The 27,430-nt window shown below is 46.5% G+C and overlaps 2 protein-coding genes across 6 annotated transcripts in view; one reads left to right on the top strand and one right to left on the bottom strand.

Annotated features, from left to right (window-relative positions):
* Window positions 1-27,430, bottom strand: part of sertad2b (SERTA domain containing 2b) — a 132,794-nt gene that overhangs the window by 31,782 nt on the left and 73,582 nt on the right. The window lies entirely within an intron of this gene.
* Window positions 21,480-27,430, top strand: part of LOC140420919 (uncharacterized) — a 19,099-nt gene continuing 13,148 nt past the window's right edge. The window contains exon 1 of the mRNA XM_072505110.1: window positions 21,480-22,040. Coding sequence (XP_072361211.1) covers window positions 21,480-22,040 — 561 coding nt within the window. The remainder of the gene's footprint in view (window positions 22,041-27,430) is intronic.

Here is a 27,430-nt window from a genome sequence, read left to right as displayed (position 1 = left end):
TTTCCACTGGCAGGTGAAAGCAGAACTAGGGGGCACAGCCTCAAAATAAGGGGAAGTAGATTTAGGAGGAACTTCTTCACCCAAAGGGTTGTGAATCTATGGAATTCCTTGCCCAGTGAAGCAGTAGAGGCTCCTTCATTAAATGTTTTCAAGATAAATATAAATAGTTTTTTGAAGAATAAAGGGATTAAGGGTTCTAGTGTTCGGGCCGGAAAGTGGAGCTGAGTCCACAAAAGATCAGTCATGATCTCACTGAATGGTGGAGCAGGCTCGAGGGGCCAGGTGGCCTACTCCTGCTCCTAGTTCTTATGTTCTGAGGCAGAGTTATACAAACCTCAAATATTTTCTCATTTCTGTCCTTTAAGGGTGATCCCTAATTTAAAACAGTGCCCCCTGGTTCTGGACTCACCTACAAGAGGAAACATCCTTCCCATGTCCACCTTGTCAAGACCGTTCAGGATCTTATATACTTCAATGAATTGTCCCTCACTCTTTTAAACTCAGTGCAAACAAGCCCAGTCTGTCTAACCTTTCCTCATAAGACAATCCACTCATTCCAGGTATCAATTATTACGACCCTGCCCAGATCCCAACTGTTGCTAGGATACAGGACAGAAACCCCAATACTTAATTTAATTTGTAAGACTGTTAGGAAAGGATACTTCGCTCCAGGAGTGATCCCATGAGCAAATAGGAATATTAAAACAATCTTTATTACTAACACAGTATTAACTTTATCACACAACAAACTAGCTTCAATTACCCATTAAACAATGACAATGAAACACTAATTCCTAACTGCTATCTTTTATCTCCACTCGAGCAAATCCCATCTCAGGTCACAGTCCACTTTTAAACTAGTCAACCCAGGAATACTTGCTGTAAAGGGATTTCTTGAATAAACCACAGAGATCCTTCAAGAAACAGTTTGCAGATTCTTGTCCGAGTCAAACCACTGGAAATCTGCCAGCCTCTCCAGAAACCGCTGTTCTGATCACAGGCAAAACTCTTCTCCAACTAAACTGCTGGGAGAGCAGCTGCTAGTCTGTTCACAGACAGATCCAAACTGAACCCAAAGTCAGCCTCTGGCCCCTTTCATTAACTACATCATCTTACTAAGCTGAATACAATGGGTGGGATTTTCCGTTGCGATGTCCACCTTGCTACTACTGCCAGCGAGGACGGAAAATTTGGCACTCAGCCAAATCTCCATTCGCTGCAGCGGGAATGGAGAATCCCGCCAGCATGAAGGAACGGAAGACCCCACCGGTGTGAAGGAACGGAGAATCAACTTCATTGTCTTTAATTATTTACTCCAAGGAACCTTCTTTCTATAAACAAACTTCCATTAGTCCAACTTCAGCAAACAATATCCATGGCGGAAATGAATTATGATCTTACTTTTACAATGCTTTAATTGCACCTGTCTCCAAAAAACCTAGCTGCCTTTCAAACCAGGATTTTTAAAAAAAAACATGACTGCAGCAGTCATACACGTACTGACCCAGGGTTTAAACCCTCCTGCACCAACTACATATAATTCCTACATTCATCACACAATTTAATAAACATCCTCTAAATGGCCTCCAATGCATTTACATCCTTCCTTAAATAAGGAGACCAAAACTGCACACAGTATTCGAGAGGTGATCTCACCAATGCCCTGTATAACTGAAACACAACATCCTTACTTTTATGTTCAATTCCTCTCGTAATAAAGTATAGCATTCCATTAATCTTCTTCATTACATGCTGCACCTGAATTCTAACTTTGTGTCTCGTGCACTAGAACACCTAGACAATAATAGAGATTATACATAAATGGGTCTTTGTCTAATTGACATGATGTGACAAGTGGAGTCCCACAGGGGTCTGTGTTGGGGTCTCGACTTTTCCAATTTACATCAATGACTTGGCAGGAGGGGAGTGAATAAAATATTATTATTGTCACAAGTAGGCTTACATTAACACTGCAATGAAGTCACTGTGAAAATCCCCTAGTCAACCACACTCCGGTACTGTTCGGGTATACCGAGGGAGAATTCAGAATGTCCAACTCACTTGACAAGCATGTCTTTCGAGACTTTTGGGAGGAAACCGGAGCACCTGGAAGAAATCCACGCAGACACGGGAAGAACGTGCAGGCTCCGCACAGCCAGTGGCCCAAGCAGGAACCCAAGTGGGAATCGAACTTGGGACCCTGGCGCTGTGAACCTTAGCATTCTTCAGTCATTCTCTGTTATTCTCTGTTTAAGTAATACTGTGTTTTTTATTCGTCCTGCCAAAGTAAAGATTTTCACATTTTCCTCCAGCTGCCAGATGTTTTCCCACTCACTCAACCCATCTATACTCATCAGCAAACTCTTATGTCTTCTTCACAACATACTTTCCTACTTTGTGTCATCTGCAAATTTAGCTATCATGCCTTCACTCCCCTCCTCCAAGTCATTAATGTAAATTGTAAAAGTTGAGACCCCAACACAGACCCCTGCGGGACTCCACTTGTCACATCATGTCAATTAGACAAAGGCCCATTTATGACTCTTTTCTGCCAGCCAGCCGATCTTCAATCCGGGCTAATAGGTTACCTCTTACACCACAAGGGTTTTATTTTTTGAAGTAACCTTTGATATGTGGCGACACTTATCAAATGCTTTCTGGAAATCCAAGTACAGTACATCTACAGGCTCCCCTCTATCCACAGCACGTTACTCCTTCAAAGAACTCTAGTAAATTGGTAAACATGATTTCCCTTTCACAAAACCATGCGGATTCAATCCAATTACCTTGCGTTTTTCTAAGTTCCCTGCTTATAACCTCTTAAATGATTGATTATCCCTTTTCCATGACAGACATCAATCTAATTAGTCTATAGTTTCCGGTTTTCTGTCTCCCTCCATTCTTGAATAGAGGGGTTACATTTGCTACTTTGCAGTCTGATGGGAGCCTTTCCAGAATCCAGAGAATTTTGGAAAATTAACACCAACGTATCTAGATCCTAGGATGAAGTCCATCAGGACCTGGAGACTTATCAACCACAGCTCCATCAGTTTGCTCAGTACCAGTTCCCTAACTTCACCAAGATCCCCTCTCCTTTCCACCTCCTGATCTACAGCTATTTTTGAAATGTTCTTGTACATCTATAGTGTAACGACTCACATAATACTCTAAAGCTCAGCAGTAATATAGTACGCTCACACAAAGTGCATTCAAACCAAGACGGACACAAATAAAAAGTCAATCAAAATCAGAGTTCGCCTCATCCTGTAATCTGCTCATGGGAAATTTCAAGCACATCATTATGCACCCTTGCTCCAGGACAGAGAGGGAGTCAGTCAGACCCTCTCCTCAGATTCCTCAAATCCCAGAGCAATGGCTGAGAAATTGCTATTGGGAGACTTTAAAATCAGGTTTATAGTTATTGGCTTGGATTTTGCAATTAGCATTGAAGTGACAGCAATGGCAAATGGCCATGTGAACAGCTGGCCATGGAATTTCCACAGCCAAGAGAATGGAGACACCCGGTCATTGGGGGTCGAATCCAGTGCGGTACCCTCTACTGGTGTGCGAGAGCAGAGAAAGCAGCAGCGTGACTCTCCAACCAATCAGAAGAATCCTCACTGAACACATGCAGTCTATGAACCAGATTTAAATCATGTACAGAAATGAAAAAGGTTGGGAAAGAGGGAAAAGAAACATTTAAAAAATACTTTACTGCTTCCAAATCTTCAACACCAAATTCTGAAAGAATAAAGGCTCCAGATTTACAAAATTAAATTTTCAGGGCCAGAGAGGTTAATTGGTCATAACTATGACATATCGCTAAAATTTTGCTTGCACTTAACATACCAACCTGAAGGTTTTCTGACATGTTTAGTAACTAATGAGTAAGATTCAACTTCAAAAACCCTCATCCAGACTCAGCATTGAAATCAGTCAGGGAGGTATTGCAATGATGCAGTCTGTGGCGGGGCAGCAATCTCTGGGATTTCTCCAGTAACTGTAAGTGTGGACTCTGGAAGTTACTGTCTGAATCACTCCATATTCAACACAAAAAACAGTTCATACTGCGAAACCTGTCAAATAAAGTACTCTTATTGAGACTACAAATAACCCATGTAGCAAACTATACAAGAGGCATGCTGAAATCATGCACACAAGAAGCACGCTGAAATCACATACACTCAAGTCCTGAACTAGGGGTAGCTTTCAATGCACTGATCACCTTTCATTTCTTTTTTTTTTTTTTTAATATATTTTTTTATTCTCCTCCTTTTTCACATTTTCTCCCAAATTTACACCCACCAACAATAAACAATATTCAGTAACAAATATGTCAATCCCCATATCAATAACGATCCTATCCTCCCACCAAACCCCAAACATTAGCCCGCATGTTCACACAAACAAATGACAAAAAGGAATTAGGGATCACCCATAGTCGCCATTAACACATACGGCCTCCCTCCCCCCCAACCCTCCTACCCACACGCCCCAACTAATGTGTGATGTTATCCAGTTTCTGAAAGTGCATAATGAATAATGCCCATGAATTGTAGAACCCCTCCATCCTTCCCCTCAGTTCAAACTTAACATTCTCAAGAGTCAAGAATTCCAACAGGTCCCCCCGCCACGTCAGGGCACAGGGTAGAGAGGTTGCTCTCCAACCTATCAGAATCCACCTTCGGGCGATCAAGAGGCGAAGGCTAAAACATCTGCCTCCGCACCCGTTTCCAACCCTCGCTGGTCCGACACCCCGAATATGGCCTCTTGGGGGTCCGGATCCAGTTTCATGTGCACCACTATAGAAATTACCCTAAAAACCACCTTCCAGTAATCCTCTAGCTTTGGACAGGACCAAAACATATGAACGTGATTTGCGCCCCCCCCAACGTTCACACACATCTTCTTACTCCTTCAAAGAATCGGCTCATCCTCGCCGTCGTGAGGTGTGATCTGTATACCACCTTCAGCTGAATCAGCCACAACCTCGCGCACGAGGTGGAGGCATTCACTCTCCGGAGCACCTCACACCAGAAACCTTCCTCCAGATCCTCTCCCAACTCTTCCTCTCACTTTGCTTTGATCCCTTCCAGTGGTGCCTTCTCCTCTTCCAAAATAGCTCCGAAAACCGCTGACACTACCCCCTTCTACCTTTCATAACTTAACCACTCAGCCCTGTCGCAAAGCAGTCACATTTGGAACTTACAGCCAGGTTGATTCTCTGACCCTGTACCTTGTGGCTTTCTCCTTTTTAACAAACCCTCTATAAATTCATGCCTGGTCAGGTGTGTGGCAAGAGTGGGTTTCGTCAAAAGAGAGGGTTTGGGTGGAAACGTGAGCTCTTTACCTGGTGAACACTCTCTCTGGGATTGATTCTTCCACAGTTCCATTTCAGGGATAAGAGTATTTTCTCTACCATTGCAGGTGCTGGGTAAAATTCCCAAATCCATTCAAATTCTTTATTTTCAAATATCATACACGCTATAATCGTACGCGCTGTAAAGAAAACAGCAAAAGGAAAAAAAAAAAGAGGACAGCTGACACCTGAAGGTCTGTAGTTACAGGTTTCACTGTAAACCATAAACAATTACATTCCAGTTACATTGGTAAATGGAATTCACCTGTGCAATAATGACATCTATTTCGGTGAATTGGGTTGTGCAGTCCGGACGGTGCACATCATCTCTGCTTTCTGAGAAAATACCACTCGGGAGTCACCTCACTGTGTTTCCATTGTTCGCTGACATGACAAAGAAACAGTCAACTATTGTGTTACTATAGGTGAGAGTCTAATAGCAGTGTTTAAAAGAGAAGATAATGATGAGGATTTACTCCAAAGACCTAATTAATGTCGGACCTCGTGATTAGGTATCAATTAAATTGGGAAACCGAGGTATTTAGCTGCACACCCTCGCATCTTATGTGGTTGATACTTTTTCTTGAGGGAAAATTACCAAAGAGAGAGCTCAGCTGTCAAAAAAACTTTAGTAAATAGTCAGATGGGAGATGTAATTTTTATCGGCTGTGTGGGAATGGAAGAATTCAATATTCACCAATTAGCCAATTTCTTCCCCTCCTCCTCATTTTGCATCTCACTTAATTTGGCAGTAATTAATTAATTTGAGGGAAAAATAATGAATATCCGGAAGAACAATCGAGATGTTGAGTACAGGCAAACTATAGAGCAGCAATCAGATTATCAAACCAGTCCTTGTCAGTGCGGAAGGCATCTTTATTAGTTTTTTTTAATTATAGGGCGCTTACACCAGCTGGCGGATTCTCCGGTCTCCCAACCGCTCTTTCCTGGACGGCACGACCTCGCCGGCAGCGGGATGCTCCATTCCCGCCACCTGCCAATGGGATTTCCCATTATGGCCACCCCACACCGCTGGGAAACATGCGGGTGTGGGTGCGCTGCTGGCGGAATGGAGACTCCGCCGATGGAGAATCCAGCCCTATGTTCTTCAGACAGAATATTCACACTAGGATGCTTAGCATGTAAAAATGGAGAAAAAAAAAAATTAAATCCTAAATTATGTAGGTCTTTATGAGTTCAATCATCCCAACTCTGGTGATCAGGAGAGGTAAAACTTTACCATTAGTTGGGCAAAATCCAGGGCTGCATGGCAGCGCAGTGCTGCCTCAGGGCGCCGACGACCGGGTTCAATCCCGGTTCCGGGTCACTGTCCGTGTGGAGTTTGCGCATTTTCGCCGTGTCTGCGTGGGTCTCACCACTACAACCCAAAAAGATGTGCAGGGTAGGTGGATTGGCCAAGCTGAATTGTTTTGTGCAGCGGGAGGTCAGGTTAGGAATTGAAGCAGGACATTTCCACACCACACACTTCAGAACTGCGTACCTACTCTTTTCCGGGGGTGAAATTCAAATCAGAGCTCTCGATAGGAAATCTTCATAGCCAGTGCTAACCCGTAACATTTGCTTCTATGAACCAAAATAATTTCAAATCTGGAGTTGCAGGTTTTATATAAGGAGGCAGAAACCTGGAATTTAAGGAATGGTACAGCACAGAAGGCCAGTCAGCCCATCGTGTCTTTGCCAGATCTTTTTAAAGAGCTTTCTAATTAGTCACACTCCCCTGCAATTATTGATCCCCTTCAAGTATTTGTCCAATTCTCTTTGGAAGTGACAATTGAAACTGCTTCCACTATCCTTTCCTCACATCGCCTCTGGTTCTTTTACCAATTACATTAAATCTATGTAGTTTTGATACTGACTGCTCCACCACTAAAAACAATTTCTCTTTACACAACTCAAATCCCTTCATTATATCGAACACCTATCTTAATCTTCTCTGCTCGAAGGAGAACAATCCTGTCTCCCCACATGAACTGAGCTCCCTCATGCCTGATATCATTCTAGAAAATCTCCTCTAAACTCTCTCTCCAAAGTATTGGCACTGACATCCTTCCTAATGTACGTGTCCATGGCTGAGCCATGGGATTGAAGAGATAGTGGGAGTAGTGCTGGTCCAGAGTTACTGAGATCAACAAAAGTGCCAAACAGCCACAGGATTTGACAGACTCAACGGTTTCCCCTGCCATGTATGAGCCAAGATGCAACAATGCCCTTGACCTTTTCCCCAATTACTTCCTGAACATTCATGGGATGTTATCTGCAAGGGATGCAATAAAACCAGAATATGAAAACTTGCCCAACACAAGGAAATTCACGTTTTGATTATGAATTTGTGAAAATGTCCAACAAAAGGTTAGAATTTACTTTGCTGCGGTTTACATTTCAAACCCAGTTGGCTGCACATTGAACAAATCCCATGTGGTCAATGCTGGGTTTGATAATTGCAAGGGGCAGTGGGTCAGATCCTGGATCTTAAACAAATAATAATAATAATAATAATAATAATAATGTGATTCACTGGATTTTACACTCAGCAATAAATAATTGGCAAGGTTGGAATAAGCATGAAGCTATTTTATACCTTTGGAAATTATCCCTTGCTTGGACATTAAACAGTCCATAGGCTTGAAAAAGAATAGTTAAATTGCTCTTAAATTACAAAATATGAGGCGGCACGATGGCACAGTGGTTAGCACTGCTGCTTCACGGAGCCGAGGACCCGGGTTCGTTCCCAGCCCTGGGTCACTGTCTGTGTGGAGTTTGCACATTCTCCCCATGTCTGCTTGGGTCTCACTCTCACAACGCAAAAAGATGTGCAGGATAGGTGAATTGGCCACGCTAAATTGCCCCTTAAACAAAAGTTACAAAATATGTTAATATTCCAATTTGTGGTAGCTTCTTTTCATTTGGTATAATTAAATATATTTAAAGCAATCTCTGTTCCAGTTGAGGTGAGATGTTAATCAGAATGTCCCCAACATTTCTAAATGCTAATGTTTACACTTTCAGGTACATGGTTTATCAGATTTCCAATTTCTAAAATGTACAGCTTTTGGGATAAAAGTTAAATGAGATGTTAGACTGGTTGACTTCCACTTCCGAGATCACATTCGGAGAATTCTGTTGCCATAACCACAGTTTCAGGACTTGGAAAAGCAGTTTTAATTTTCCTGCAAAATGTAATGTAGCAGTGAGTACAATACCAGCTACCAGGATGAGCTTGTTTACCAAGCTGCTGAACTGTCTTGTAAGACACTGTCTCTTTAGATAGCTCATTACAGGTCACAGTCCCATTAACTGGTTCAGGTGTGTTTACCTTTTGACATTCTGCACCTGCTCCCCCTTAATACGGGTGAGACAGAACACCAGAGGCTGAAAACAGTCCCAGGATAATGACTCAAAGACAACGGGACAGGCAAATCATATTGTTCTCCCTCCCAGTCAGGTCTCCTGCTTTGTTCCATCGGGGTCAGTACACAGAGGGGAACTTTTCCTCACCTCATAATAAATGGAAATTCCCTATTCAGTGTCACCATTTTACACAACTACCTGCTGGCAGGATCTCTGACAGAGTAATGCCTGAGCGATCATATTTGCCGGATTATTTCAGAATGCATTGGCTGTGACGCGGTTCTACTTGCAAGGCTCCGAGGTTCAGGTCCCACTCCAGGGCAGCAGTGTGGAGGTGCAGCACTGTGGGACGTGCTGTCTTTTCGATGAGAGGTTAAGACGCGGTCCCATCAGGTAGATGTAACGATCCCATGGTCTCCATTTAAAGAGGAGCAGGGGGAGTTGTCCCCGATGTCCCGCTCGATATTTATCCTTCATTCAACATCACATAACTCAGATCATGTCACCGTACTGTTTGTGCAAGTTTGATTTTTGTACAAGTTAGCCGGTCATGTTTCGTTCACTTCAACAAGTACTTCATAGGTTGGAAAGTGCCGAGGCATCTGGTTGTCGTGCAAAACACGAAACAAATGCATATCTTTCTTTCTTTAGGTTGTCCAAAAAGCAGCATCAGCAAATACATTTTACTAAATGTCATTTACATGTGAAATAGGATCATAAACAAAGGGAAATGCAGTCACAATCTCTGTCCAGCTCTTTGCTATAACAAATGATAATCCCACATGCCATACACTCTCGACTTAAACCCTGCATCTCCCAATTTGAAAGAGTTATAGAATTTTCTCTTAAAAGAGTAGTCCCTTGATCAACAACTCTCTGCAACAATGCCTCTGAAGCTGCAACCCCAATTGCCTCCTCAGAAATGCATTGTAATTATAAAAGCCTCTTAAATCTCTCCAGTTCCGGAGCCATTAATCCCACTGACAATCAACAAACGAGGGCAAACACCACCCTTCCCTGTCATCCCACAAAACTAAACGGGAAAACATAGGACCAAGAAAGGAATCCCAATCAAATCCCAATTGACAGTTTTCATTGAAATTCTCTCTCCAAATGCAGATTGACAAACTGAATTGAAGTTCTTAGTTCCATGGTGATTCTCACACTGATCTACTGCACTATGTATTCCAGAGACAGCAGACTAACACCCCTGAACTATTCCATTTCTTTAAGGGGACTTCTACATGGCTGTAAAGAACTAAAGAAAAGACAGAAAGATTATGTTTATATTTTACTCTGACCAGCCCTCAGGATATTTCAGAGTGCTCTGCGATGAATGAGTGACCTCTTTAGAATTGGTTGCTAATGACAAAAAGCAGGAGCCAATTTGCACAAAGCAATTACATAACCAGATAAATTTGCTGCTGGTGGTACTGTTGGGGGATAGAATGATAAACCAGGACACCAAGGGAACTCCCTGCATTGTTGGATCTTTTACGTCTCCACTTATTAATATTGGGGAGAGGTGGTGGTGTAGTGGTATTGTCGCTGGACTAGTAATCCAGAGAATCAGGGTAATGCTCTGGGGTCCCAGGTTCACATCCCCCACACTGCAGATGGTGAAATTTGAATTCAATAAAAATCTGGAATGAAAAGTTGAATGATAACCATGAAACTATTGTCGATTGTCATAAAAACCCATCTGGTTCACTTATGTCCTTCAGGGAAGGAAATCTTGTCGTCCTTATCTGGTTTGGTCTACATGTGACTCCAGACCCACGGCCATGTGGTTGACTCTGAAATTCCCTCAGGGATGGGCAACAAATATTGGCTGAACAAATAAAAACTCTTCCTCATCCCGCCCAAAGTTTATCCTGGATTGTGCTAAAACCCTTATGGGATGTGGGTGCTGCTGGTTAGGCCAGCAGTTATTACCCATCCCTAATTGGCCTTATTCTTGAACCAAGGTGCTGTTATGGAAGGAGTCCAGGATTTTGACCCATTGACAGTAAAAGAGCGGCGATATATTTCCAAGTCAGAATAGTGGGTGACTTGGAGGGGAACTTCCAAGTGGTGAAGTTCTCAGGTACCTGCTGCTCTTGCCCTTCTAGATGGTAGAGGTCATGGGTTTGGGAGATGCTGCCAAAGGAGCCTTGGTGAGTTCTTGCAGTGAATCTTGTTGATGGTACACACTTCTACCACTGTGTTTCAGTGTTGGAGGCAGTGAATGTTTGTGGAAGGGGTGTAAACCAAGCGGGGCTTTGTCCTGGATGTTGTCGAGTTTCTGGAGTGTTGCTGGAGCTGCACTCATCCAGGCAAGTGGAGAGCATTCCATTACACTCCTGACTTGTGCCTTGGACCAATTTTGGGGAGTTACACGCTGCAGGATTCCTAGCCTCCGACCTGCTCTTGTAGCCATATTATTTATGTGGCTAGTCCAGTTCAGTTTCTGGTCAATGGTAACTCCCAGGATGTTGATAGTGGGAGATTCAGCAAGCATCATGGTGGCACAGTGGTTAATATTGCTGCCTCACAGCGCCAGGGACCCAGGTTTGTTTCCGACCTCGAGTGACTGTATGGAGTTTGCATATTCTCTCTGTCTGCATGGGATTCCTCCAGGTGCTCTGGTTTCCGCCCAAAGTCCAAAGATATTAGATGGATTGGCTATGCTAATTGTCCCTTTAGTGTCCAGGTTAGGTTATGGAGATAGGGTGGGGTGGGCAGGGGTAGAGTGCTCTTTCGGAGGATTGGTGCAGGCCTGATGGGCTGAATGGCCTCCTTCTGCATTGCAGGGATTCTATGGAAATGCCATTGAATATCAAGGGGTGATGGTTGAGATTGTCTCGTTAAAGATGGTCATTGCCTGGAATTTGTCTGCCCCAAGCCTGGATATTGTCCAGGTCTTGCTGCATCTGGACATGCACTGCTTCAGTATCTGAGGAGTTGTGAATGGTGCTGAACATTGAGGATGTTCGCTGATGATTGCACACTTCTGAAGTTATGATGCAAGGAAGGTCATTGAATCAGCTGAAGATCGTTGGGCCTAGGACACTACCCTGAAGAACTCCTGCAGCGATGTCCTGGAGCTGAGATGATTGATCTCCAACCACCACAACCATCTTTCTTTGTGCCAGGTATGACACCAGCCAACGGAGGGTTTTCCCCAGATTCCCATTGACACCAGTTTAGCTAGGGCTCCTTGATGCCATACTCAGTCAAATGTTAAGGGCAGTCGCTCTCACCTCACCTCGAGTTTAGCTCTTTTGTACAGGTTTGAACCAAGGCTGTGATGAGGTCAGGAGCTGAGTGACCCTGACAGAACCCAAACTGATAGTAAGTGAGCAGTTTAATGCTGCGTAAGTGCCGCTTGATAGCACAGTTGATGCCCCCTTCCATCACTTTACCAGCGATTGAGAGCAGACTGTTGGGAGCGGTAATTGGCCAATTGGATTTGTCTTGCTTTTTGTGTATAGGACATACCTGGGCAATTTTCCACATTGCTGGATAGATGCCAGTGTTCTAGCTGTACTGGAGCAGCTTGGCTAGGGATGCAGCAAGTTCTGGAGCACAAGCCTTCAGTACTATTGTCAGAATATTGTCAGAGCCCAAAGCTTTTGCAGTATCCAGTGCCTTCAGCTATTTCTTTATATCACGTGGAGTGAATCGTATTGGCTGAAGACTGACATCCGTGATGGAAAGGTCAAAAGGGATGATGGGCGCGAGGCGATCCTTCTGGCTGAAGGATGTTATGAATACTTCAGTCCCTGATGGAGTACATTGTGCATCCTTAGTGCTTCCTCCAAGTGGTGTTCAACATGAAGGAGCACTGATTCATCAGCTGTTGGTGACCAGTACGTGGTAATCAGCAGAAGGTTTCCTTGGCCTTGTTTGACCTGAAGCCAGAGACTTCATGGGGTCTGGAGTCGATGTTGAAGATTCCCAGGGCAACTACCTCCTGACTGGATACAACTGTGCCGCCGCCTCTGCTGTTTCTGATGGGACAGGACAGACGCAGGAATGGTGATAGTGGTGTCTGGGTCATTATCTGTAAGGTTTGATACAGTGAGTGTGACTATGTCAGGCTGTTGCTTGACTAGTCTGTGAGACAGCTCTCCCAACTTTGACACAAAGCCCCCAGGTGTTAGAAAGGAAGATTTTGCAAGGGTATTGCCGTATTCAAGCAGATTTCCGCATGAAATACGGGAAATCCATGCTAGTTGGCAGCGCTGGTGTAGAGATCCTGTGATCCACCCATTGCGCGGGGATCATGGGATCCACTAGTTGTGTGGGGATTACGAAACTCACTCATTACAGGGGATCATGGAACCCACCCAATGCACTGGAAATCACATGGGGATCATGGAATCCACCCAATGCACAGGATCATGGAATCCACTCAATGCACGGGATCATTGAATCCACCCCATGCACAGCTTTTGGTGGTGAGTCTGTTATTCACGGGCAGCAAGGCGGCGCAGTGGTTAGCACTGCTGTACAGCACCGAGGACCTGGGTTTGATCCCGGCCCACTGTCCGTATGGAGTTGGTACATTCTTCCCGTGTCTGTGTGGGTCTCATCCCCACAACCCAAAGATGTGCAGAGTAGTTGAATTGGTCACGCTAAATTGGCCTTTAATTGGAATTTTAAAAAGTCTATTATTCTCATTCACATCTCCTCTGGACCCAGCCATTCACACCTCCTCTGGACCCAGCCATTCACACCTCCTCTGGACCCAGCCATTCACACCTCCTCTGGACCCAGCCATGCACACCTCCGCTGGACCCAGCCATGCACACCTCCGCTGGACCCAGCCATGCACACCTCCGCTGGACCCAGCCATGCACACCTCCGCTGGACCCAGCCATGCACACCTCCGCTGGACCCAGCCATGCACACCTCCGCTGGACCCAGCCATGCACACCTCCGCTGGACCCCGCCATGCACACCTCCGCTGGCCCCCGTCATTCACACCTCATTTTGTTTCTTTACGTGTCCCATTACCATCTTCTTGCGCCCATCATCCCTTTTGACCTTTCCATCACACTTGCTATCCACCCTATCCCAGATCTTCCCTTTGGTTCTTTTCCTCCTCCCCACACCTCTGTAATTTCCAAGATCTGTTACATCTTCAACTTTACCCTGTTCCGAAAGGCTATGAATCTGAAGTGTTCACTATCTCTCTCTCCCCGAACGCTGTCCAACCTTCCAAGAATTTCTAGAATTTCCTCTTTTTACTTCAGATTTCCAACCTCTGCAGTATTTCACTTTGGTGTTGTACCCAACACATTCAGTAAAAAAAAAAAAACAAGTTTGTACATGTTTTATTTTAAAAAAAAGAAGTTGAAATGTCTCATAAAGTATTTTCATAGCCAGGAAAATTAAGTGCTTGTAGAAAATAAATGGACATTTAAGTGCAGAGAATCTTGTATAAACAATAGCACCAGAGCCATCCACTGGAGTGGAAAATTGAATATTTCACAGTCTCATACCCTCTACACTTCGGCAAAAAAACAAAATAAAAAGAGAATTGACTTGGGGTGAGATTCTACTTTTACAGAAGACCATCTAAAATAGAAGAATGTTATGCCACAGCCAATAGCAGCTCAATATTCTGTATTTAACAAGGGACAGAGAATAATCATAAAAGCAAAATCCTGCAGATGGTGGAAATCTGAATCTCGAACAGAAAATCCTGAAAACCCTCAGCAGGCCTGGCAGCATCTGTGGAGAGGGAAACAGAGTTCATGTTTCGAGTCTGGATGACTCTGCTTTAGAGAATTATCAGAACAGCTAGTTTCAGTTGGGTTTTTATACTACACATACAACATCAACTTTCATTTATATCGCACCTTTAATTTAGGAAAGGGCCCAAGATGCTTCACAGACTGTTAAATGGAGAGAAATTGACAGCCAAAAATTGAAATATTATGAACTGGCGACTGAGAAGCTTGTGTTTAGAGGAGAAAATACAGGAAAGAATAATGAACACAATGGGATGCATGTTGCAACGATCATGAAGTAACATAAATTACTCCAAATGCCGAACATGAATGTTCTGTGTATTGGTGCGTACAGAGCACAGGACTAGCAGAATTTGAGATTAGCAAAGAATATTTTGTGCTATTGCCTGTGGGATCAGAATCCTAACAGATAGGGATCCCACAGGCAATAGCACAAAATATTCTTTGCTAATCTCAAATTAACCAACAAAAACACATTAGCAGGTCTGACAGGATTGAGGGGAGGAAAGGTTTGAGATAAATCAGAGCCGCTGTCTCTAATCCAATTCCTCTGCTACCCATAATCAAATGATTTATACACAACCCACATTCTGTCAATCCTGTGCTCGCATTATTGTAACCACTCGGATAATCTTTAATGGTAGCTCTTCCCTTTTCTTTTTGAAGTCCATGTAATCAATGATAGGATCCAAGTGAGAGAACAATGTAAACCTTCCATCTAGATGCAACCATTAACCAGAATTAAACTAACAAAAATCAGAAACATTAAAGATTGAGGTTGTGGTGTTAGTTACCCAGATGATCCAATAATTGCTGAAAAACACAAACCCTTTTCACAGAAACAAGTACATTCACTAAAAATGTATTTCAACAGGAAAAAGGATTGCATGCCATTATGGTACCTCCCAGTCAAACACAAGTACAATATCTGTGTAAGAAGCAGATGTTGAACAGGCTAATTCCCAGGTAAAGGCAGCTCTACTTAATCTGAACATCTCTGTGCATCTGACAAACAGAATTCTGAATATTGCCCCTTTACCTCCTCTCTGCTCATCATCCAAAGGCCTAAACACTCTTTTCAAGCGAGGCAATGCTTCACATGCACCCATTCAATCTGGTCTAAAGCTTGCTGCTCCCAGTGCCGTCTACTCTTCATTAGAGAGACTAAACCGCTTTGCAGAACACCTTCAATACTTCCGCAAGCAGGACTCAGACCTTCCTGTCGCTGCCATTTCAACTCACCATCCTTCTCCCATGTCCACATGTCTGTCCTTGGCCTGCTGCAATGTTCTATTGAAGCCTAGTGCAAACTGGAAGAACAGCACCTCATCTTCCGATTAGTCACGTTACAGCCTTCCGGATTTAATATGGAGTTCAACAACTTCAGACTGTGACCTCTCCTCCACCCCATTTTTATTTCCATCAATTTATTTTCATTTCTTCCATCAATCTTTTCCCCTCACCATTGTCCACCCCCACCCCCCACTCCCACACCTTACTTGGCCCATCTGTTTTGTTTCTAGTTGTCCTTTGACAGACTGCTCACCTTAGTTCTGCCATGAACACATTCTAATCTCTTCATGTGCCACGATCAGCACCCTTCTTAGCCTTTATCACCACCATTTACATTTCATTTGTCTTTCTGTTCACAACATCTTTGTCAATCTCCACCTATCACTTTCCCCTCTATCCAGCCCCACCGCTCCACATGCCCCTCCCCACCCCACAACAATCTGACCCTATTTCCAGTTCTCTCCAGCTTCGATAAAGAGTCATCCAGACTCGAAACCTTAGCTCCCTTCTCTCTCCACAGATGCTGTCAAACCTGCTGCGGTTGTCCAATATTTTCTGCTTTTGATTCTGAATATTGTACTGTGTTGATCACCAGCACAAACACCTCAAGGAACTTTCATTCATGTTCTCTCCAGACTGGGTGGTTTTCAGACAGCTTCTCCTCCCCTGAACACTTCTGGCTTTTATCTTAAGAGATGCAAAACTTATGGGAAATCCTGGATTAAATCAACAGTAGCTCCGAAACATCTAGTGGAGGGGAGGATTACAATACAAATTATTACATTGTGAACAGTTTCAATTACATTGATTATATACCACTAATACAGTAAAATATAGTCCAACAGGTTTGTTTTGAATCACTAGCTTTCGGAAATCACCTGAGGAAGGAGCTGCGCTCCGAAAGCTAGTGATTTCAAACAAACCTATTCGACTTTAACCTGGTGCTGTAAGACTTCTTACTGTGCCCACCCCAGTCCAGTCCAACGCCAGCATCTTCACATCATGACCACTAATATAGGCCACTCAGCCCAACTGGAACATGCTGGTGTTTGTTTATGTGCTATATGGACCTGGAAGAGACAGATTGCATGATGTGGAAGCCTCTGTTTACAGGAGGTTGATAGTGCAATATCAACATTTCACATGTTTGCAGTGAACAATTCTTTATTTAATTTTGAAACACACCATACAAAACTCCTGGCAATCATTGGCAATGTGAAGGAGCTAGTCATAAAGATTCCTTTAAACATGAATTCAGGAAACTAACAAGAGATTTTTTCATATAGAGGAAGTGCCGAACAGCACACAGCCAGAGGAAGCCTATAAAATATAAACCTCCAAGATAAATATTTCCAGGATACAAATTAATTGATTATATGTATATTGAATTAAATGAGTGGGGTGGGTCACTTTTTTCCACATTTTTTTAAAATTAAGGGGCAATTTAGCATGTCCAATCCACCTACCCTGCACATGTTTGGGTTGTGGGGGTGAGACTCACACAAACACAGGGAGATGGACCCCAGTCGTATCGGGAGGCAGCAGTGCTAATCACTGTGCCAGCCTGCTGCCCCTACGTTTTTATACTTCAAACTCCCAATCTCAACGTGAATTAGGAGACAGGAAAGTATGAAATACAAACCTCACCCTGTATCCACCAATGGAAACCTTTATCAGTAACCACAGGGTTGCAGGTTTAAGGAAGTGGCAAAAGCACCAGGGGCAACAGGAGGAATGTTTTTCATGCAAAAAATGGTTAAAATTTGGAATGACTTGCCTGATAAGTGCTAGATACAGATTCAATAGTTTTTTTTTTTTTTTAAACTGGATAATTATTTGAAGGAGAAAAGATCTGGAGCACCACGGAGAATGAGCGAGGTGTGGAATTAACCAGGGATAGATCTTATGGCCGTTCACGCCAGTGGGATCTTCCAGTCCTGCCGATGGCGCACCCCTGCCATGGGTTTCCCAGCGGCGTGAGGTGGAATCAATGGGATTCCCATTGACAGCAGCGGGACCAGAAGATCTCATCGCCGGTCAAAGGTGGGCGGCCTCCCGCCAGCGAGAAACACGACACAGGGGAGACTAGAGAATGGTGCTCCAGGTCTTTCTGTCAAAGAACCCACACAGGCACAAATAGGCAGAATCCCCTTGACAATAGACACTTTGCCCCTACTCAAAGTCAATTTGCAGAGGGGGCTGCTGCCAGTTTGGATGTAACAGACTAGGTCATTAAATCTGTGGCCTCGGGAGGCACGGTGGCGCAGTGGTTAGTATTTCTGCCTCAACATCCGTGTGGAGTTTGCACATTCTCCCAGTGTCTGCGTGGGTCTCACCCCACAACCCAAAAAAGAGGTGCAGCATAGGTGGATTGGCCATGCCAAATTACCCCTTAATTGGAAAAAAAAGAACTGGATACTCTAATTATTTTTAAAAATCTGTGGTCTTCACTGCATAGAATTATAACTCTCTGCCTGGTTCCAAAACAATACAAACTGAATTCTAGTTTACTTTAGGGAGTGGATTATGGCTGGGTTAAGAGAGAGGTCAATCTTTAATCGATTACAAATCAGGACATAGTTCAGACTCCAAGGAAGGACAAGAAGAAGAAATAAAGGTCGACTTCCGGTGACGTCACATGTGGGAGGATGCTCACATGGCACTCCCACCACCACTCCCTCCCAAAGAGAGGCGAGAGAGCGAGCGGGAAAGAGAGGCGAGAGAGCGAGCGGGAAAGAGGCGAGCAGACAAGAGAGAGGCGAGAGAGGCGAGCAGGAAAGAGAGGCGAGAGAGGCGAGCGGGAAAGAGAGGCGAGAGAGGGAGCGGGAAAGAGAGGCGAGAGAGGGAGCGGGAAAGAGAGGCGAGAGAGGGAGCGGGAAAGAGAGGCGAGAGAGGGAGCGGGAAAGAGAGGCGAGAGAGGGAGCGGGAAAGAGAGGCGAGAGAGGGAGCGGGAAAGAGAGGCGAGAGAGGGAGCGGGAAAGAGAGGCGAGAGAGGGAGTGGGAAAGAGAGGCGAGAGAGGGAGCGGGAAAGAGAGGCGAGAGAGGGAGCGGGAAAGAGAGGCGAGAGCGCGAGCGGGAAAGAGGCGAGAGAGAAAGAGAGGCGAGAGAGCGAGCGGGAAAGAGAGGCGAGAGAGCGAGCGGGAAAGAGGCGAGAGAGCGAGCGGGAAAGAGAGGCGAGAGAGCGAGCGGGAAAGAGAGGCGAGAGAGCGAGCGAGTGAGAAAGAGGGGAGAGCGAGCGCGAGAAAGAGGAGGGGAGAGCGAGCGCGAGAAAGAGGAAGGGAGAGCGAGCGCGAGAAAGAGGAGGGGAGAGCGAGCGCGAGAAAGAGGAGGGGAGAGGGAGCGCGAGAAAGAGGAGAGGAGAGGGAGCGCGAGAGAGAGCGAGCGCGAGAAAGAGGAGAGAGCGAGCGCGAGAAAGAGAGCGAGCGCGAGAAAAAGAGAGCGAGCGCGAGAAAGAGAGAGAGAGCGCGAGAAAGAGAGAGAGAGCGCGAGAAAGAGAGAGAGAGCGCGAGAAAGAGAGAGAGAGCGCGAGCAAGAGGAGGAGAGAGCGAGCAAAAGGACGCGAGAGCGAGCAAGAGGACGCGAGAGCGAGCAAGAGGACGAGAGAGCGAGCAAGAGGACGAGAGAGCGAGCAAGAGGACGAGAGAACGAGCAAGAGGTGGAGAGAGCAAGAGGAGGAGAGAGCGAGCAAGAGGTGGAGAGAGCGCGCAAGAGGAGGAGAGTGCGAGCAAGAGACAGCGAGCAAGAGGACGAGACAGCGAGCAAGAGGACGAGAGAGCGAGCAAGAGGACGAGAGAGCGAGCAAGAGGACGAGAGAGCGAGCAAGAGGACGAGAGAGCGAGCAAGAGGACGAGAGAGCGAGCAAGAGGACGAGAGAGCGAGCAAGAGGACGAGAGAGCGAGCAAGAGGACGAGAGAGCGAGCAAGAGGACGAGAGAGCGAGCAAGAGGACGAGAGAGCGAGCAAGAGGACGAGAGAGCGAGCAAGAGGACGAGAGAGCGAGCAAGAGGACGAGAGAGCGAGCAAGAGGACGAGAGAGCGAGCAAGAGGACGAGAGAGCGAGCAAGAGGACGAGAGAGCGAGCAAGAGGACGAGAGAGCGAGCAAGAGGACGAGAGAGCGAGCAAGAGGACGAGAGAGCGAGCAAGAGGACGAGAGAGCGAGCAAGAGGACGAGAGAGCGAGCAAGAGGACGAGAGAGCGAGCGAGAAAGAGGACGAGAGAGTGAGCGAGAAAGAGGATGAGAGAGAGAACGAGCGAGAAAGAGGATGAGAGAGAGCGAGCGAGAAAGAGACGAGGGAGTGAGCGAGACGAGAGCGAGAAAGAGACGAGAGAGCGGGTGAGAAAGACGAGGCAGTGAGCAAGGGATACTGGAGAGCGAGCGAGCGAGACGAGAGAGCAAGCAGGTGAGACGAGAGAGCGTGCGAGAGACTAGAGAGCGAGCAAGAAAGAGACGAGAGAGTGAGCGAGAATGAGAGACGAGAGCGAGCGGGAAAGAGAGAGCGAGCAAGAAAGAGGACGAGAGCGAGTGAGAAAGAAGACGAGAGAGTGAGCAAGAGGACGAGAGAGCGAGCGAGAAAGAGACGAGAGAGCAAGCGAGAGAGAGAGAGCGAACAAGCAAGATGAGTGAGCAAGACGAAAGAGAGTGAGACGAGAGCGAGAAAGACAGACGAGAGAGCGAGTGAGAAAGAGACGAGACAGCAAGCAAGAGAGACTGGAGGGTGAGCGAGAAACTAGAGAGCGAGCGAGAAGAGAGAGCAAGCAAGGGAGACGAGAGAGCGAGCGAGAGACTAGAGAACGAGCGAGAAAGAGATAAGAGAGCAAGCAAGAGACACAAGAGCGAACATGAGAGTGAGCGAGAAAGAGGCGAGAGAGCGAGCGAGTACGAGAGCCGAGAGGACGAGTACGAGAGCCGAGAGGGCGAGTACGAGAGACGAGAGCGCGAGTACGAGAGACGAGAGCGCGAGTACGAGAGACGAGAGCGCGAGTACGAGAGACGAGAGCGCGAGTACGAGAGACGAGAGCGCGAGTACGAGAGACGAGAGCGCGAGTACGAGAGACGAGAGCGCGAGTACGAGAGACGAGAGCGCGAGTACGAGAGACGAGAGCGCGAGTACGAGAGACGAGAGCGCGAGTACGAGAGACGAGAGCGCGAGTACGAGAGACGAGAGCGCGAGTACGAGAGCGCGAGTACGAGAGACGAGAGCGCGAGTACAAGAGACGAGAGCGCGAGTACGAGAGCGCGAGTACGAGAGACGAGAGCGCGAGTACAAGAGACGAGAGCGCGAGTACGAGAGCGCGAGTACGAGAGCGCGAGTACGAGAGCGCGAGTACGAGAGCGCGAGTACGAGAGCGCGAGTACGAGAGACGAGAGCGCGAGTACGAGAGACGAGAGCGCGAGTACGAGAGACGAGAGCGCGAGTACGAGAGACGAGAGCGCGAGTACGAGAGACGAGAGCGCGAGTACGAGCGCGAGTACGAGAGACGAGAGCGCGAGTACGAGAGAGCGAGTACGAGAGACGAGAGCGCGAGTACGAGAGAAGAGAGCGCGAGTACGAGAGCGCGAGTACGAGAGACGAGAGCGCGAGTACGAGAGCGCAAGTACGAGACGAGAGCGCAAGTACGAGACGAGAGCGCAAGTACGAGACGAGAGCGCAAGTACGAGACGAGAGCGCGAGTACGAGACGAGAGCGCGAGTACGAGAGACGAGAGCGTAAGCGAGTATGAGAGCGCAAGCGAGTACGAGAGACGAGAGCGCAAGCAAGTACGAGAGACGAGAGCGCAAGCAAGTACGAGAGACGAGAGCGCAAGCGAGTAAGAGAGCACAAGCGGGTACGAGAGACGAGAGTGCAAGCGAGTACGAGAGACGAGAGCGCAAGCGAGTACGAGAGACGAGAGCGCAAGCGAGTACGAGAGACGAGAGCGCAAGCGAGTACGAGAGACGAGAGCGCAAGCAAGTACGAGAGACGAGAGCGCAAGCGAGTACGAGAGCACAAGCGGGTACGAGAGACGAGAGTGCAAGCGAGTACGAGAGACGAGAGCGCAAGCGAGTACGAGAGACGAGAGTGCAAGCAAGTACGAGAGACGAGAGTGCAAGCGAGTACGAGAGACGAGAGCACAAGCGAGTACGAGAGACGAGAGCGCAAGCGAGTACGAGAGACGAGAGTGCAAGTGAGTACGAGAGACGAGAGTGCAAGCGAGTACGAGAGTGCAAGCGAGTACGAGAGAAGAGAGCGAGAAGAGAGAGAGCGAGAAAGAAAGGAAGAGACGTGAGAGCGAGAGAGGTGAGAGAGGTGAGAGAGCGAGAAAGAGACGAGAGACGAGAGCGAGAAAGAGAGACGGGAGCGAGAGAGACAAGAGAGCGAGAAAGAGACGAGAGAGAGAGAGCAAGAAAGAGAGCCCAAGAGATCAAATTCTGATCATAAGATCAAAAGTTAAATTTGACTTTTCATTGAAAAATGGTTTTGCTGTTTCCCAGTTTGTATATGGGTCATATTTATATTAAAAACCAAAAAGGTAGGGCAGCACGGTGGTGCAGTGATTAGCACTCACGGCGCTGAGGTCTCGGGTTCGATCCTGGCCCTGGGTTACTGTCTATGTGGAGTTTGTACATTCTCCCCGTGCTTGCGTGGGTTTCACCCCCACAACCCAAAGATGTGCAGGGTAGGTGGATTGGCCACGCTAAATTGCCCCTTATTTGGAAAAAATAAATTGGGATACTCTAAATTTATTTTTTAAAATCAAAATGTTATGAAAAAAACCAAACAGTACATCAAATAAACTCAGAGGTGGATTTACAAGCTACCATGTGTGTCAACTAAACCTGTCAGTAATCACAACAGCAGCAGAAACTGGTGAGATTTTGAAACCTTTCACTAATTCCACACTCCATGTAACATATGCAAAGAACACAGTTAGAAGCAGAAGGAAGGCTAGAGGAAGAGAGAGGTGTGGGAAACAGGGTTTGCTTTAGCAAGGAGCTTGATGGTTTCCTGTAGGTTTGTCTAGGTTCAGAGGTGAGATTTACTGTAAACTATTTGTACTTTACCCAATGTTTCAAGGCAACTGTAAATCTTTAGTGATCTTCAGTGTCGGAGGAAAAGGTGCTTCTGTATGTGAGCGTTGTCGTTTAATACTGCCTGGTCCGCAAGCAAAAACCATCTACAGAGTAGGTCTAATCTCAGACAGTAGGAAATACTGTAATCTCCAAGCTCATTCATCTATCTCTCTGCCAATTTCAAACATTAGAATTCGTCTTGGACCAGTGCTTGACAGAAGTTCAAACTGATCCAACCGGTTTTCTAGCTTTGTGCATATTCTGGAAAAAGAATTTAAGCCACACTACCAATCCTAACCACCACACCCTTCACTTTCATACTTACCAGTGTTGCCAAGTGCTTCTACATACTGAGCTTCAGCACTTAAGTCAGCATTTCAACTGGACCTTGGCCCTGTCTATCAGCTCGCCTCCTCCCCACCCTCCATATAACTCGCTCCTTAGGCTCAAAGCACAACAAGAGTTTCTGAGTCATGGATTTTTCTTAAAAGTAATACCGCAAAATCAAGCCATCATCACATTCTCTTTTTCATTTTTCCAATAAAGGGGCAATTTTAGCATGACCAATCCACATACCCTGCACAGCTTTGGGTTGTGGGGGTGAGAACCACGCAGACACGGGAAGAATGTGCAAATGCCACACGGACAGTGACTCAGGGTCAGGACCAAACCTGGGCCCTTGGCGCCGTGAGGCAGCGGTGCTAACCACTGCACCAACGTGCCATCCCAGCATCACATCCTCCCAGAATGAGAGATATACACACACACATACAAAACCCCCACCCAGAGAGACACAGACACACCCAACGCACCGAAAGACAAAGAACGGCACACAGACAACACACACTGAGACGCACAGAGGGACAGACACACACACTTAGGGACACAGACTGACACACCGAGGTGCGCAAGAGACAGACAGACACACACACACCCCTCACCCAGAGAGACACAGACACCCTCCCCCCACACAACCAGACACACACACACATATTGGGCAGGATTCTCCGTCCCCCAGCCACGTTTCTCGGTGGCGCGCATTCACTGGTAAAAAATGTTTAATCATGGGCCGCAGGGTGGCCCAGTGGTTAGCACTGCTGCCTCACGGCGCCGAGGTTACAGGTTCGATCCCGGCTCTGGGTCACGGTCCGTGTGGAGTTTGCACATTCTCCCCGTGTTTGCGTGGGTTTCGCACCCACAACCGAAAGACGTGCAGGGTAGGGTTGGCAGGTGGATTGGCCACGCTAAATTGCCCCTTATTTGGGAAAAATAAATTGGGTACTCTAATTTATTTAAAAAATCAAAAATGTTATGAAAAATGTAATTACAATTACATGTTCACTAGTACCAACTTTCACCAAACAGTGCATCAAATAAACTCAACCGAAAATAGCCCACTAAAACTGTAGAAAAACCCCTTGCACTCCTCCAACACCATCAAGACATGCCAAATAGCAGCAACCCTAGGGGTGTTGAGACGGCATAGAACATAGAACATTACAGCAAAGTACAGGCCCTTCGGCCCTTGATGTTGCGTCGACCTGTGAAACCACTCTAAATCCCATCTACACTATTCCCTTATCGTCCATATGTCTATCCAATTACCATTTGAATGCCCTTAGTGTTGGCGAGTCCACCACTGTTGGAGGCAGGGCATTCCACACCCTTACTACCCTCTGAGTAAAGAACCTACCTCTGACATCTGTCTTATATCTATCTCCCCTCAAACTAGACATCACCATCTGAGGAAAAAGGCTCTCACTGTCCACTCTATCCAATCCTCTGATCATCTTGTATGCCTCAATTAAGTCACCTCTTAACCTTCTCCTCTCTAATGAAAACAGCCTCAAGTTCCTCAGCCTTTCCTCATAAGATCTTCCCTCCATACCAGGCAACATTCTGGTAAATCTCCTCTGCACCCTTTCCAATGCTTCCATACCCTTCCTATAATGCGGCGACCAGAATTGCACGCAATACTCCAAATGCGGCCGCACCAGAGTTTTGTACAGCTGCAACATGACCTCATGGCTCCGAAACTCAATCCCTCTACCAATAAAAGCTAACACACCGTACGCCTTCTTAACAACCCTCTCAACCGGAGTGGCAACTTTCAGGGATCTATGTACATGGACACCGAGATCTCTCTGCTCATCCACACTGCCAAGAATCTTACCATTAGCCCAGTACTGTCTTCCTGTTATTCCTTCCAAAATGAATCACCTCACACTTTTCTGCATTAAACTCCATTTGCCACCTCTCAGCCCAGCACTGCAGCTTATCTATGTCCCTCTGTAACTTGTAACATCCTTTCACACTGTCCACAACTCCACCGACTTTAGTGTCATCTGCAAATTTACTCACCCATCCTTCTACGCCCTCCTCCAGGTCATTTATAAAAACTGCTAAATCTCCCTGAATCCCATGCTTCCGTATTTTCTGCAGTAACCTACCGTGGGGAACCTTATCAAACGCTTTACTGAAATCCATATACACCACATCAACTGCTTTACCCTCATCCACCTGTTTGGTCACCTTCTCAAAGAACTCAATAAGGTTTGTGAGGCACGACCTACCCTTCAGGAAACCGTGTTGACTATGTCTAATCAAATTATTCCTTTCCAGATGATTATACACCCTATCTCTTATAAACCTTTCCAAGATTTTGCCCACAACAGAAGTAAGGCTCACTGGTCTATAGTTACCGGGGTTGTCTCTACTCCCCTTCTTGAACAAGGGGACATTTGGTATCCTCCAGTCTTCTGGCACTATTCCTGTTGACAAAGATGACTTAAAGATCAAAGCCAAAGGCTCAGCAATCTCCTCCCTAGCTTCCCAAAGAATCCTAGGATAAATCCCATCCGGCCCAGGGGACTTATCTATTTTCACACTTTCCAGAATTGCTAACGCCTCCTCCTTATGAACCTCAAGCCCTTCTAGTCTAGTAGTGTGAATCTCAGTATTCTCCTGGACAACATTGTCTTTTTCCTGTGTGAATACTGATGAAAAATATTCATTTAGCACCTCTCCTATCTCCTTGGACTCCAAGCACAACTTCCCACAACTGTCCTTGACTGGCCCTACTCTTACCCTAGTCATTCTTTTATTCCTGACATATCCATAGAAAGCTTTAGGGTTACCCTTGATCCTACCTGCCAAGGACTTCTCATGTCCCCTCATGGCTCTTCTTAGCTCTCTCTTTAGGTCCTTCCTAGCTAACTTGTAACTCTCGAGCGCCCTTACTGAACCTTCATGTCTCATCTTCACATAAGCCTCCTTCTTCCTCTTGACAAGTGTTTCGACTGCCTTACTAAACCACGGTTCCCTTGCTCTCGACCACTTCCTCCCTGCCTGACAGGCACATACTTATCAAGGACACGCAGTAGCTGTTCCTTGAACAAGCTCCACATTTCCATTGTGCCCATCCCCTGCAGTTTTCCTCTCCAACTGATGCGTCCTAAGTCTTGCCTCATCGCATCATAATTGCCTTTCCCCCAGATATACCTCTTGCCCTGCGGTATATACCTATTCCTTTCCATCACTAAAGTAAACGTAATCGAATTGTGGTCACTATCACCAAAGTGCTCACCTACCTCCAAATCTAACACCTGTCCTGGAAAGACGGTAAGAGGTGCGAGTGGAGGACCGAGGTGATGACAAACATACAGGCAACAAGATCGCGGCCACACCTGAGCGGGAAGGACCGCCGGATTTGACGCAAGACGTCTCACCGATGAACAAATAGAGGGAGTACCTAACCTAGGAACTCCAAGAGGTCAAGAATGCTATCAAAATGGAAATGATGGCAACAGTGAAAGTGGCTGTAGCGGAGGCATTGGTAACGCTATAAGCGGCATTGGAAAAGACGGAAAGGCGGCTGGAGATGCAGGAAGCGACGAGTGGAGAACTGGAGAAGGCCTTGACCGATCAGAGCGATCGGATCGCCTCATTGGAGATGGAAATGGCAAGGTTGGCGATGACACAAGGGACACTAAAGTGAAAGGTTGAAGACCAAGAATATCGGTTGCGCAGCCAGAACCTCCACATTGTGGGCCTACCGGAGGGAACCGAGGACATGAACTCTACGGAGTACGTGGGCCAGATGCTGGGCAAACTGATGGGAATGGGTAGCTTCGCCAAACCTCCATAAGTAGACAGAGCCCACAGGTCACTCCGGCCAAAGCCCAAGGAACAGCCGCGGGCCATCATTGTGAAGCTGCACCGGTACCAAGACCAGGAATGGATCATAAACTGGGCAAGACACACAAGGTCCTGCAACTGGCAGGGTCACCCGATCTGGGTGGAGACAGAGAGAGAGAGACAGAGAGAGAGAGACAGAGAGAGGCACAGAGAGAGCGAGCGAGAGAGCGAGCGAGAGAGCGAGCGAGAGAGCGAGCGAGAGAGCGAGCGAGAGACAGAGAGCGAGAGAGAGAGAGCGAGACAGAGAGCGAGACAGAGAGCGAGACAGAGAGCGAGACAGAGAGCGAGACAGAGAGCGAGACAGAGAGCGAGACAGAGAGCGAGACAGAGAGCGAGACAGAGAGCGAGACAGAGAGCGAGACAGAGAGCGAGACAGAGAGCGAGACAGAGAGCGAGACAGAGAGCGAGACAGAGAGCGAG

Source organism: Scyliorhinus torazame, chromosome 1, assembly GCF_047496885.1.
Source record: "Scyliorhinus torazame isolate Kashiwa2021f chromosome 1, sScyTor2.1, whole genome shotgun sequence".
NCBI classification, from domain to species: Eukaryota; Metazoa; Chordata; class Chondrichthyes; order Carcharhiniformes; family Scyliorhinidae; genus Scyliorhinus; species Scyliorhinus torazame.
This window is presented reverse-complemented; position numbering and strand designations above follow the sequence as displayed.